At 40.2% G+C, this 12984-nt stretch overlaps 1 protein-coding gene across 1 annotated transcript; it reads left to right on the top strand.

Annotated features, from left to right (window-relative positions):
- The first annotated feature begins 4990 nt into the window (after positions 1 to 4990).
- PCK1 (phosphoenolpyruvate carboxykinase 1 (soluble)) lies at positions 4991 to 11898 on the top strand. The gene is made up of 9 exons (XM_009998638.1): positions 4991 to 5259; positions 6595 to 6776; positions 7369 to 7572; positions 7894 to 8081; positions 9017 to 9179; positions 9310 to 9534; positions 9627 to 9758; positions 10519 to 10614; positions 11180 to 11898. Exons 1-9 carry the CDS (start codon positions 5036 to 5038, stop codon positions 11632 to 11634), a joined length of 1869 nt encoding a protein of 622 aa, XP_009996940.1. The 5' UTR covers positions 4991 to 5035; the 3' UTR covers positions 11635 to 11898.
- The last annotated feature ends 1086 nt before the right edge of the window (positions 11899 to 12984 follow it).

Here is a 12984-nt window from a genome sequence, read left to right as displayed (position 1 = left end):
GAATGATGAACAGTGAATAACAGGCTGCTCAGAGTCACTAATCGAGCAAGGACCATTAATGAACCACTTGCTGCTGTCTGCCACCTGAGATTCGGGTGCAAAATCAGAGTCCAGAGTGTCCTGCATTCTGAGAAGGGTCATCAGTGTGATAGGAGGGAACTGAACTTCTAGTACCCTTCACGGGCCATGTGTGGACACACCACCCTAGCCAGGACTCCAGTTTATATTCCTTACAAAAAAAAAAAATGGAGAAGAGAACCAAAATGAATAAATAGTTTCTCTGCCAAAGCAGATGAACAAGGAGCAAGAAATGAGCCTGCTTGTGGTGTAGTGTGAGCCTTGGCATGGATTGTGGCACAGCCAGGGCTTGCCCTAAAATAAAGCCCAGGGTCGATCGCTTAAGCTGATACTAAATAAGCATCAACGGTTGGTGACTTGATCAGAGTCCATAAACACACACATGTATGAGATTTAATTTTTTTTTTCAGAAGTTTTAGCATGTGTGTTGTCAAGATGAAAATGCTGGGCAGGCTAATGGGAGTGCAGTCTAATCACAGTAAATCTGGGTATTTTTTTCTCCTTCCTATTCCTCTGCCATCACAAGTCACTTAAAGACAGGCAAAAAGTCACATTACCTTAGTAATCCAGAAACTGTTTTACAATCTGCCCCAGACAAATACAGTATCATTTCAGGTTGCAGAGGGAGGTAAGCACTGTGCTCCCAGTTTGCTGGTACCTGTTCTGCCTGTTCCTGGAGGCTCAGTCTCACAGTTCATGGAGCGCACGAGGAGAGGAGCGTTCAGCACGTGTGGCCTGAGCCCTCAGACCTCCTGCAGCTGGGTCAGTGCTGAAGAGCAGCCTGTTAGAAAGGGGCTGTGAGGCAGAAACACCACACAGGGCTGTGCAGGGTCCGGAATAAACACTTGGCTCAGTCACTGACTCTTTTGCAACTGCCAGGCAATTTGCACAGTTCAGAGTTTCTTCTAGAAATCAAGGGAGCAGTCCCTGCCCTGGTGTCTGTGAGCTGTGCAGGGGCTGCCCTTGGATCTGGGCTGTACAGCATCCAGTCCAGCAGCAATTGCAATATGCTCAGTATCAGCTGAGCACAACTCGACAGCAAAAATAATCCAGAAACAACGTTCTTCTGTTAGTAGAATAGCTCAGAGAATCTTAAAAAAGCTACAATTTTATAACAAAAACTTCAACTGACAAATTCTTTGGAGATGACAATATGTAGGATAATTAGCAATGGGAGGGAAGTAGAATTTCTGAGTATTATTACCTGTCATTAACAACTTTCATATCTCATTGAGAGCGCTTTGCTGCACCTCAGTTTGTAGTGATGAGTTAAGCTTTCTTATGACACCTTTTCTAAGCATCTAAGAACCTTCAGTTACTGCATTTAGTTCCAGTAAGTCAGTAAAAGTCAAAGTGCTCAGAATCCCAGTTTAGAACAGCCTGCATAGCATTCATCAAAGCAAACCTAATCCCCTAAAAACACTCCGTTCAAGGCACTTGTTGAATACAATCATCTCAAAATGTCAGAATTATGCTCATTTAAATAATTTGACAGCTTCCAAGAAGACACCTGATGAGCATCACATTCAAGTGTCAGGAAGCACAGAGAAGTGCCAGAAAAAGTTAAATCCAAAGAAATGCTATCAGCTATTAAATGAGCATTACAATACAGTTACTACTAAAAAAGATCTCATTTAAATGGAAAATAAACTTTACATTCAAAGCAATTTCTTAAAAAGAACATACATTTCACCCAAACCACATCCCATGTTTCTCACTAATGAAGTCTCCCAGCTCACTGAATCCAGGAGGCAGACACAGATGACAAACAGCAGCACACTCTGGGAGTGGGTGAACACCTCAAGACCACTAACTGAGTCATTGGAGATACTACTTGTGTTTTTTGTTTTGTTTTTGTGATAGTCATTGGGAATTACAAGAACTCAGTAGATACAGATTAAACCTTTAACGGTCTCTTTGGTATTTAAAATCTGAATCTCTAAGTGAGACTATTCCTGAAAAAATCTTTGCCCTGATTTGCATATGCTCCAGTTATTTCATTGCACCAAATACTATGTGTGTTTTATATATGGGCTTGGGGCTTCCTGTGTGTTTGTGATATGCTTTGAGATCCTCTGATGGGAGGTGTTACCTAAATACAAGCAATTTGATGCTTAAGTGTCTAGAATTCCCAGTGGACATCTGCACTCAAGCCTTGCTGCCATCACAAATGAAAAACATTTGGAATCCTTAATGTGATTTTTAATGGACATATGTTCACAACACAGTGCCACCAATTTGGCATATTTAATGTCTTCTCAAGAGAAGCCCACAGTTTGTATAGCAAGATTGTGGGAGGTTAGGATTGCAGTGTGAGAAAATTTGCACAACACCTGCCTGAATATAATTTAATTGGCAGAAACTAATGCTCTAGGTTTGGGGATTTTTTTTCCTCTGCTCAAAACTGAAGAGAAACTAGGACTAATCCTGCTGTCTTACACTTTCAATTTTAAAAAGTTTTTATTCTGACTTCACTTGTGCTGCAAATATGATCATTTTCTGGTCCACTCTCTTTTTTCCTGACAGCTGAAGTGCATTGCTGTTTAACTCCTAGTTCTTATTTCTATGTATAATGATTTATTGGACCAGCAGGAAGGACTCAGTATTTTTGTGCTTTACTGAAAAAGGGATATGCTGAGTATTACTGACTACTGTGCCCATTTTTTAATGAAGCACTTAACAATATGTTTTAAAAGTAAGAGAATTGGCTGAAATGTTTCTGATCACCTCCACCAGCAGTTTGTAGGCTCCAAAGACAAACACCACAGTTGTCCTTATTAAATAGGCTTTGGTGATACGTTTGCTTACAGCAGAGCCCCATCTGGAGCAGTCTTTAGCACCTCTTATCCTACCAGATTTTTGTTTTCCTTTTCAGGAATGTTTGGCCTTGCAGTGCATCAAGGACAGCCCCTCTTACTTCACTGTTTTCTTCCCTTTGCGTTTACAAAACATAATAAAGAGCTTTGCAGGAGAGATAGAGGATGTAGGCCTAGGGGAAGCAGTGTGAGATTAACCTCCATGATATCTCAGCCTGGCAGGGCAGGAAGACAAGCTGCAATGCCAGACCTGGCTGTTCAGGGCTTGCAAGTCACTGCTGGCTGCCTGGGCAAAGCCTTACTGGGAACATCTCACTGGCTGCACAAGCCTAAGCAGGTGGAGGGTTAAGAGCATTCTTCATATAGGATACATCAATTTTGTTGCTTTAAAGGACTCTCTGAAACTTAGCTGGAAGTCCCACATTTTCTCTTCTGCAAAGTACCAGTGACAATATTTTATACCCATGGTGGAAGCCCCATCAATGCAAAAAGTGACAGGTTGGAATGACAGCTTCTCTTGATCCAGGCCCAGAGTAAGGAAAGCTAGATGAGATGGAAGGAGGGTTATTTCTACAGTTTCATTTGCCTGAAGCACTAGAGTCTACACACACCCAGACTGCATGAGCAAATAGACATGAAGATCAGTCTTCCTTCATGGGCGTGATGGTCTAAAATGGAGTAAGGGAAGGTAAAGAGCTGAAAGAGGGGCAGGATAAGTTAGAGACAAAACCTCAAAATGTCTGAGGTCACACTCTCACCCTCAGAATTATAAAAGCAGTAGTGACTGCTAGTACCATATACTGCCACAACAGATAGATGTGCACACATCTGCATATGTACATATGTATACAGTACTCTTCACACAAAATTGTGCAGCCACACTCCTGAGCAGTTTTGTGCCTTTTGAGTACTAATTTAAAGACTGGTTAAGATTTTATCACCCCCACAGGACTCCCACTAAAATAAAACATAACATTTGAAGTAGGGGGTTAATTACTGGGGTAGCTGCTGATCTGCCTCTTCTGAGCTTCTAGCAATAGAAAATAATTGTTCTGTTTGCAAGAGCCTAAAGCAAGCCATAGGCAAAATCTGTTCTCCTGCACTGAAGAAAATGTAAAATTTAGATCTAGTGGAAGGTGTCCCTGCCTATGACAGGGGTGTTGGAACTAGATGATTTTCAAGGTCCCTTCCAACCCAAACTATCCTGTGATTCTATGACTTAGATTGCCTTTTTTTTTTTTTTTTTAACAGAATTGCATGGACAAAAACAAGGCCTCCAGACAGGCAGTGTAATGGTTATTCAGGCCTGTCAGTGCTCACTGTTGAACTTTATCCCAGGATCAGGCAATGTTCCCAAGGCAAGTAAACACACCTTGGACAAGCCTCCACTTCACAGCCAACTAGCAAGGATCTGCCTACCAAATGTGCCAACTGCATTTGCCTGGATGACCCCCATGTTCTCAGCTCCAGATACTCCTTGTTCTCAACCTTTCCCACACACAGAGAAGTTATGAGGCTTTTGGTTTTAAAGCCAAATTGGTACAAAGTTTGGTTAAACTGCTGTTTTGTAATACTTCAAAACAACAAACCCAGGGGCTAAGAATTATCACTTTCAGCATTCATTAATCAAACCTGTCAAATGATTACCTCGTCAGGGCTGCTTTGTTGACAACTCTGCATGATGACTGTGTTAGTGGCACTGTCCTAAGACATATCCAGTGGTGACGTAAAGGACAAGCCTCCCTCACCTCACCTAGTGGGATGGACACTACCATGAATATTTAAGGGAGGATGTTTCCTTGGAAAGCAGTGATCGCAGGAGTGCTCCAAAGCAGGTGAAACAGGATCAACTGAAAGGATCATCAGGATCCTCTCTGACATCCAGCTTATAAGACAGTAAGTAGAATGGCCTCTGTTTTTTCCAGCTTGAAATCACCTGTGATCTAAGTTGTCTATAGTGATTATAAAACAGAAATACATGATCAAGTCTATTACAAATTCTACCTTTGCCTTATATGCTGCTAGGAAGGCTTATTGACACTGGTTAGAATGTCATACTGTACTAATACACCCAATGTATTTGTTTTTAGATTGTGATCAGTATTTCAAAGCCACCAACAAGAGCCACTGTAGGTTCAGTAATGCCCCCACAGCTGAAAGCTGAGGTGAATGTCATGCCCAAGGTTGTCCAGGGGGATTTGGAGAGCCTGCCTCCAGAAGCAAGGGACTTCATTGAAAGTAATGCCAAGCTCTGCCAGCCTGAGAGCATTCATATCTGTGATGGCTCAGAAGAAGAAAACAAAAAACTTCTGGACATAATGGTAGAACAAGGCATGATCAAGAAGCTGAACAAGTATGAGAACTGGTGAGTAGCCTGAAGGAAGTATCAACTCAGAATGGCAATATGCATTTTCTATCCTGTTTACTTTTAAAATTGCTTATAACCCTTCAGTATTTGCTTTCCATGAACATTTTGGCACTGTAGCTTACACAGGTGAAATACTCAAGCAAAGCAAACTTTTTCCTCTAAAAATTAATATAAAGCATATTATTCAGTTGGACTATAAACTGTACATTGTCTCCATTGATTAGTTACATCAGGGAACTGAAATAATGTCACGAGACTTATGTAACTGATCATTAGAAATGGACAAATATTATTTAGCAAATACATCTTCTGAAGAATTCTTCTATTTTAGTCAATTAGTTTGTTCATCAAATACTTTTCTGTGGCATTCAAATAGCTCTGTGGGTGTTCAAGTATTATTCAGTACAGGCATTATTCATATCATGCCGATGAGCTTTGACTGTAATGTATTCAGCAAATACTTTTTGCAAGTATTTCATCATCTCTCCCAACTAAACCAACATGAAAGAAGAATGTTAACAACAAGTACATACTCAGGAATTACGTGCTGACCAAGAGATTTTCATGGAAGAAATCTGCAAAGAATTTTGAATAACTAAGTGCAGGAATTTAGCAATCTGTTTGCAGACTATTTGGGAGAGAAAAGGGCAAGATTCATCAGATAAATTATTCATTGTTAATTATATTCTTAGCTGTAGTGATGATGGTTATGACAGCCCAACTAGAACATTTTTATACTCATGGAAAATTTCTATGCACAGAGGTGAAAATGTAAAACAATCCTTTCTATTGTAAATAGATGGCAAAAATTCTTTAAAAGGAAAAAAGCCTCCCCTTTAATAAACTCCTTCACTTTAATGATCATGCTTATACTCAGCATTTCCTTTGTGATGCTTTTAACTTGGAGGACTATGCCAATTTACTAAGCTGGATTCTGATCCCACAGGCACTTACACCAACACTTAAAGTACTTGCTTGGCATCCACTTTGCTTGGAGCATCATTTTGTGGTCCCCATGCAAAACAACTTCACACTGATGAGAATGAAATGAGATTTACTTTTCCCTGGAAGTTAGCAACAGAGAATAAGACTGAGATAAGAGGCAGAGGAGTATTAATATGTATCCAGAATTTCCTAGGCCATATAATTTGTTATTCATACTGGAAAGTCTTGAAGCAATTTGTATGAGAGAATGCCTGTTATACTGTCTCTGTCACTATAGTTTTGGCCTTACAAAGCATTGTGCCCTTTTGTGCTAAACCAGTCCCATAAAGGGTAAGAAGTGCTATATTGATCATTAAAGTCTAATTTCCCAATTGTGGTGAAATGCAGCTGGCTGGCTCTTACTGACCCAAGGGATGTGGCAAGAATAGAGAGCAAAACTGTAATCATCACTCAAGAACAGAGAGATACCACTCCAATCCCTAAAACTGGAACCAGTCAGCTGGGTCGCTGGATGTCTGAAGAAGATTTTGAGAAGGCCTTCAATACCAGGTTCCCAGGCTGCATGCAAGGTAGGCAAGAAAAGGGTGGTTGCCATTGAACTTCTAGGGTTACAGACACTACTAGTAGTAGTTACTTTAATCTCTAGAGAAAGATTTTAGCATAATGTTTATACCCCTGATATTAGTCACATTGTTAGTTTTACCTGGATCTTTACCATAGATCTAAATGCCTGTGCAAGGATAGTCCTCCGTCTTTTTCCAGCATTCTTCTCTTCAGAAAGTGGGGCTAAATAAAGTAGGAAAATGTGGGAAATTCTTTCCAGAAAGCCACATGGCAGATACGAAGTGAGGAGAGAGTGGAGGACCCCCATCCCCAGCAGCAGCTTTAGGTTAAGCAATTTACACCAACAGAGAACTTGGCTTCCACCCACCTTTAGTACTGGCTAAGCAATTTGTCTGATCAGCTGCTTGCAGTATTTAAGGTAAAACCTCTTGCTTCACAGTTAGACAAACAAAGCTACACCTCTTTAAAGATAATCAGAAACACCCACAAGACAAACAGTTTTTAAAGAAGGGAGAAGCAACCTCCATATCATTAAAGACTATTTGAAAAGCTTCCTGTTTTGCTCTTTGCCACATCTTGCTACTCCTTGTTTTCCAGGGCGTACAATGTATGTTATCCCCTTCAGCATGGGGCCTATTGGGTCTCCACTGTCCAAGATTGGGATTGAGCTGACAGACTCACCATATGTAGTGGCCAGCATGAGAATCATGACACGGATGGGAACAGCTGCTTTGAAAGCCCTGAACAACGGGGAGTTTGTGAAGTGCCTTCACTCGGTTGGATGTCCTCTACCACTAAAAGGTAAAAGGCATTAAAATCTTAACCCTGGCAATTCCCTGGGGCATGTTTTAGAGGTGACTGCATGTTCTCAGCACATGGGAGGCACTCAGCGTAGAAGACCAGGGTGGTCTAAGCAACTGCACTAGGTTCAGGACTCAATTAATAGAAATAAAGCTCAATGAAAGTTTCATGGAAAGGAGATTATTATCTCAAGTACTTACCAGGGGGTTTCCCTTAAAGCATCTGGTATGGGTTGGTGTCAGAGGCGTAATGCTGATGGAACAACAGTGTGATCCAGCATGGAAATTGCTGCATTCATGAGTACAACATTCTGTTCTGCAGAACCATTAATCAACAACTGGCCGTGCAACCCGGAGTTAACGCTGATTGCCCATCTCCCGGATCGCAGAGAGATCATCTCATTTGGCAGCGGTTATGGAGGAAACTCCTTACTGGGGAAAAAATGCTTTGCTCTTAGAATTGCCAGCAGAATTGCCAAAGAGGAGGGCTGGCTAGCTGAGCACATGCTGGTAAGAGCTATTAAATCATGTGTGTTTGAACAGCCATTAAACCCTAAATTAACACAACATAAATGCATCACATCTTGCTGTCAATGAAATTAGTCTCGTATGGGTAGTCCTGAAACGTTTGATATGAATTTAGCACATGGCAGGCTAATGAGGAATCTGGAAAGTGCTTGCAAGATTAAGTACCAAACATTTTAAAATAGTACCTGTAAAGTCAGAAGCCAAGAAAGATTTGGAACTTCTGAGAGTGGCTACTTGTAGGCAGACCCATTAATTAGATCAGAGCTTAAACATCATTACTGGGCATTCACATTGTCCATAGAAATTTAATAGCAAAGATTAAAGCAAATTTAAAAAACTGTCTTTCATATTATAAGGAGTCCTATGCACTGAAAAACCTGCAAAGATTAGATTTTTCTAAACAAGTTCTGCTTTGTACCCTTGCTGCCTTTATTTTCTGCTGTCATTTAAACATTCCACTACTGTCAAACACAACTGAAAATAAGAATTTCAAAGTGCATAAGAAAACAGTCTCAAAAAATATACCAACATACTATGAGAAGTGCTGAAGTGTCCATGCATGAAGTACTTACCCTTCACTCATGCAGTCTTGCCTGGCTTTATTGTGAGCTGAACAACACAGCTGTATACTGTCTGAGTATCTTTAATCAGCAAGAAAAAGTTTGACTTCTATACATACCTGACATTTTAAAAATATATAAGAACTCCTTAGAGATATCATAAGGGCAAGAAGAGTAGACCTTTTGATTAATAAAGTACAGTTTGAGTTATTTGTCAACTATATTATGTAGTGCTTCTGTTGGAACAAATTTGCATAATTAAATATTCTGTCATTACCACCTGCTGGGAGACAATCTTCAAAATGAAAAGTGCAAGAAAAAAGACCAAGTTTAACTGTTGCATTAATTTTTCAATAGATCCTGGGCATTACTAATCCAGAAGGTAAAAAGAAGTATTTTGCTGCAGCATTTCCTAGTGCATGTGGAAAAACTAACTTGGCCATGATGAACCCAAGCCTGCCAGGATGGAAAATTGAGTGTGTGGGTGATGATATTGCCTGGATGAAATTTGATGAGCAAGGTATGGAACTGAAACTGGATTGGTCTACAGTCCACGACAGGGTGATTTTGATGCAGCAAGACACACTACAAAAAATCTGGATAGAATTAGAACAGTTTGATTTCCCTACCTTTTTTCATTTAACTTCTAGGCAACTTAAGGGCAATCAATCCAGAAAATGGCTTTTTTGGTGTCGCCCCGGGAACCTCAGTCAAAACAAACCCCAATGCTATTAAAACCATATTCAAGAACACCATCTTTACCAATGTAGCAGAAACCAGTGATGGAGGTGTCTATTGGGAAGGCATTGATGAGCCATTACCACCAGGAATAACTCTGACTTCCTGGAAGAACAAGGATTGGACCCCAGATAACGGTAACCTGGTCCACTCCACAGTCTCTCTTGGCTTTTTCCGCTAAATTCAAGATAATTCTGCCATTCTGACCTTTTCCTTGTATTCCATACAGGGGAACCTTGTGCTCATCCCAACTCACGGTTCTGCACCCCCGCCAGCCAGTGCCCCATCATGGACCCTGCATGGGAATCACCAGAAGGTGTGCCCATTGAGGGGATAATATTTGGAGGCCGCAGACCTGCTGGTAAGAAAAGAATCAGCCACGTGTCAAGGCAGAAGTACTGACCACAGAAAGGCTGAAACACAACTGGGCACAAACACAGGTTTTATTTTCACAGCTGCAAAAGCAAGGAAATATCCATGTTAGTGTAACTGCTCCATGTTAGGCTTTGACACACACACTTACACCCACTGATATTTCAATGTCTGAATTGTGGGATGTTAACACAAAATAAATAATGATAATAATACTACTACTAATGGCTGGAGAGAGATCAGGACCCACTAACACAGGCAACACAGACACATAGAAAATTGCCATACTTGTCTCAATTTACTTGCAGTTTAACTAGTTCAGATAGGAAATGGTTAGAGAAATGAATCAGTTGTAGACTGTTTACAGAAAAGGAAGTAAAATAAGTTGATCTGTGAAAGATCACCTGAAGTTGAAAAAAAAATAAAATAGGAGTTATACTAGGTCTGAGTCTAATATGACCACAGGACCAGATTCTATTTCCAGCAAAGTCTGCTCAGGATTCTGAGGTCACAGAAATCTCCCACTAAGCAACTAAACATGCATGTGTTCAGTGATCAGTAGCCAGTTTTTAACACATTCATATAAACTTTTTTGCAATAGAAGGGAAGGAAATGAACTGATTAAAAAAATCAGTTTAAATCAGAATCCATTATACATTAATATGCATTTGGCAGTATTTCAGGTAGCAAAACCTGTTATAAAAATGTTTCTGGACCCCTAAAAATTGAACTTATTTTGTTCTTTACAGGTGTGCCTCTCGTATATGAGGCCTTTAACTGGCAGCATGGAGTATTTATAGGAGCAGCTATGAGATCTGAAGCAACAGCAGCTGCTGAGCACAAAGGTAAATCAAAAGCTAATCTGCCTACCTGTACTAAAAGCAATCCCCTCTGGACTGCCTGTTCTGTCCTGCTCTTTTGCATTTCAGTCTGGGCAGCAAATTGTGCAACCTGTGCATTTTAACAATAGAAAATACTTGCAGTGAAATTAAAAGCCAAATTCTCTGTAAAAGTCAAATTAAGCAAAACAACCCTAGGTGGCAAACACACAGAACAGGGTGCAGACATGGGGCTGCCTGAAGCCTTCATATGGAGTTCTTGTTGCAGTCTGGGATAAAGAAACTTAAGTTCTCTTTTCTGCTGGAGCTCAATATAAATACATAAATGATAAAAGCCAGCTCTTGAGGTTCTTCATTTAGGCTGCTTTAAGAAATTAATTTCCACTTATTACATAAATGAATTTAATTTCTACTGTTCTTTTGTACATAGAGGACAACACTTGTACTGTTTCTTAAAGTTCCTTGGTTCAGATACAGAAGGGTGGGTAAGGGACCATGAACACTAAATCCTGGTACTTTATCATAACTTTGCTATTTATTTTCTTACATTCTCCATTTGTGTTTTGAACAGGCAAAATCATTATGCACGATCCATTTGCCATGAGACCTTTCTTTGGCTACAACTTTGGCAAATACTTGGCCCACTGGCTGAGCATGGCACATCGTCCAGCTGCAAAGCTACCAAGGATCTTTCATGTTAACTGGTTCCGGAAAGACAGCCAAGGGAAATTCCTGTGGCCTGGCTATGGAGAGAATTCCCGTGTGCTGGAATGGATGTTCAACAGAATTGAAGGGAAAGCTTCTGCCAAGCCAACTGCCATAGGTTATATCCCTGCTGACACTGCTTTGAACCTGAAAGGTTTAGAAGATGTCAACTTGACCGAACTGTTTGATATCTCCAAAGAGTTCTGGGAAAAGGAGGTAGAAGAAATCAAACAGTACTTTGAAGTGCAAGTTAATGCTGACCTCCCCTATGAAATAGAAAGAGAAATGCTTTCCTTAGAGATGAGGATAAAACAGTTGTAGCTGATCAAAAGCACAGTTATTTATCAATTCACACATACTAAGACAGGACAAACACATTTTACTGAATCACCACTGGAAGCACAACAGCACACTGAGGGGCAGAGACTTCCCATTAAAAGTAGGCCCCAGTTTACTTAGACCATAGGTAGGGGTATTCTAGAAGTAACTCCAGACCTAATGATTTATCAACTACATCAGATGTTGGGAATAGGTGAGCAGCTGTAGGAATGTTTGAGCACATGGTCTGCAAAATCCAGATCTTTCATGCACTCACACAGAGCCATGAGGTGTGACAATTATTTGCCTAGTTCTGCACACACGATCCAAACCAATCCAGCCTTCAAAGGGGGGCACATTGTTTCTATTGCACAAACCACTAGTGTCTTAAATCCTACAGGAAAGAAGAAACTTAGATGCTGTATATATGTATTACCTAAACATATTTCATGGCTTAAATATTTTTTAGAAAAATGAAGTTGTAACTTTTATCAGAGTGAAAAAATGGCTTTTACTGATGTGTATTTAAGATATTGCTATTATACATGCCTCATGTTCTTGTGATTTCCAGATGTTTTGAATGGCATGTTCTTTAAACTGTTGAAATAAATGTTTATAGAAAACATGACCTCATTTCCAGTATTTATAAACTACATGCATATAAATTGGACCTCCTGTCTATACCACAGCACAAAGAAATTCACATGTGGAAGTTACATGTTGACTAGCATTGAACTGCTACTCCTAAACCAACAGTTTAAGCCATGTACTGACTTTGCAACTTTTATTCAAGCCAAAGGAATGATCCAGAAGTTATGAAACCAGCTGCAAGCAGTCATCCAGCTAGTGACATGCTCTCCATTACTGGGCATTGTTAGTTACTTCAGGTATTTATAAAATAAACTACCCTCTAGGAAAGCCCCATATTAGGACCTTGCTCATTTGCTGAAGTCATAGGATTTGTCTCTGCTCCACAGTACCTTGACTTTTGCAAGAATAACTACTGGAGCTAGTGAAGTAAAAACAGTCTGGGAAGAGTTTTCCAGATCTGTTGAGATGCCTAAAGCCTTAGTGCTCAATGAAAATAAGGGTAGAAGCCCGTGTTGACTTCCCTGTAGATCCAAGATGCCAAAATCATTCCATGTTCTCTCTACTAAAAGTGCCCTTCTTCATGCTTCCCACGTTCCTGGCAGATATCCTACTTTTTCACTTTGAATGCTTGATCTCCCAAAATATATTGCAAATATTTGCTTAGCAAAAAGAAAATCACTTACATTGTGTAATAATTCTCTTTATAGACCCTGCTTCCTCACAAAACAAACAGTGCTAGCACTGGTCAACAGATGCCCTTCG

Source organism: Chaetura pelagica, unplaced genomic scaffold, assembly GCF_000747805.2.
Source record: "Chaetura pelagica isolate M959 unplaced genomic scaffold, ChaPel_1.0 scaffold275, whole genome shotgun sequence".
Classification (NCBI taxonomy): Eukaryota; Metazoa; Chordata; class Aves; order Apodiformes; family Apodidae; genus Chaetura; species Chaetura pelagica.
This window is presented reverse-complemented; position numbering and strand designations above follow the sequence as displayed.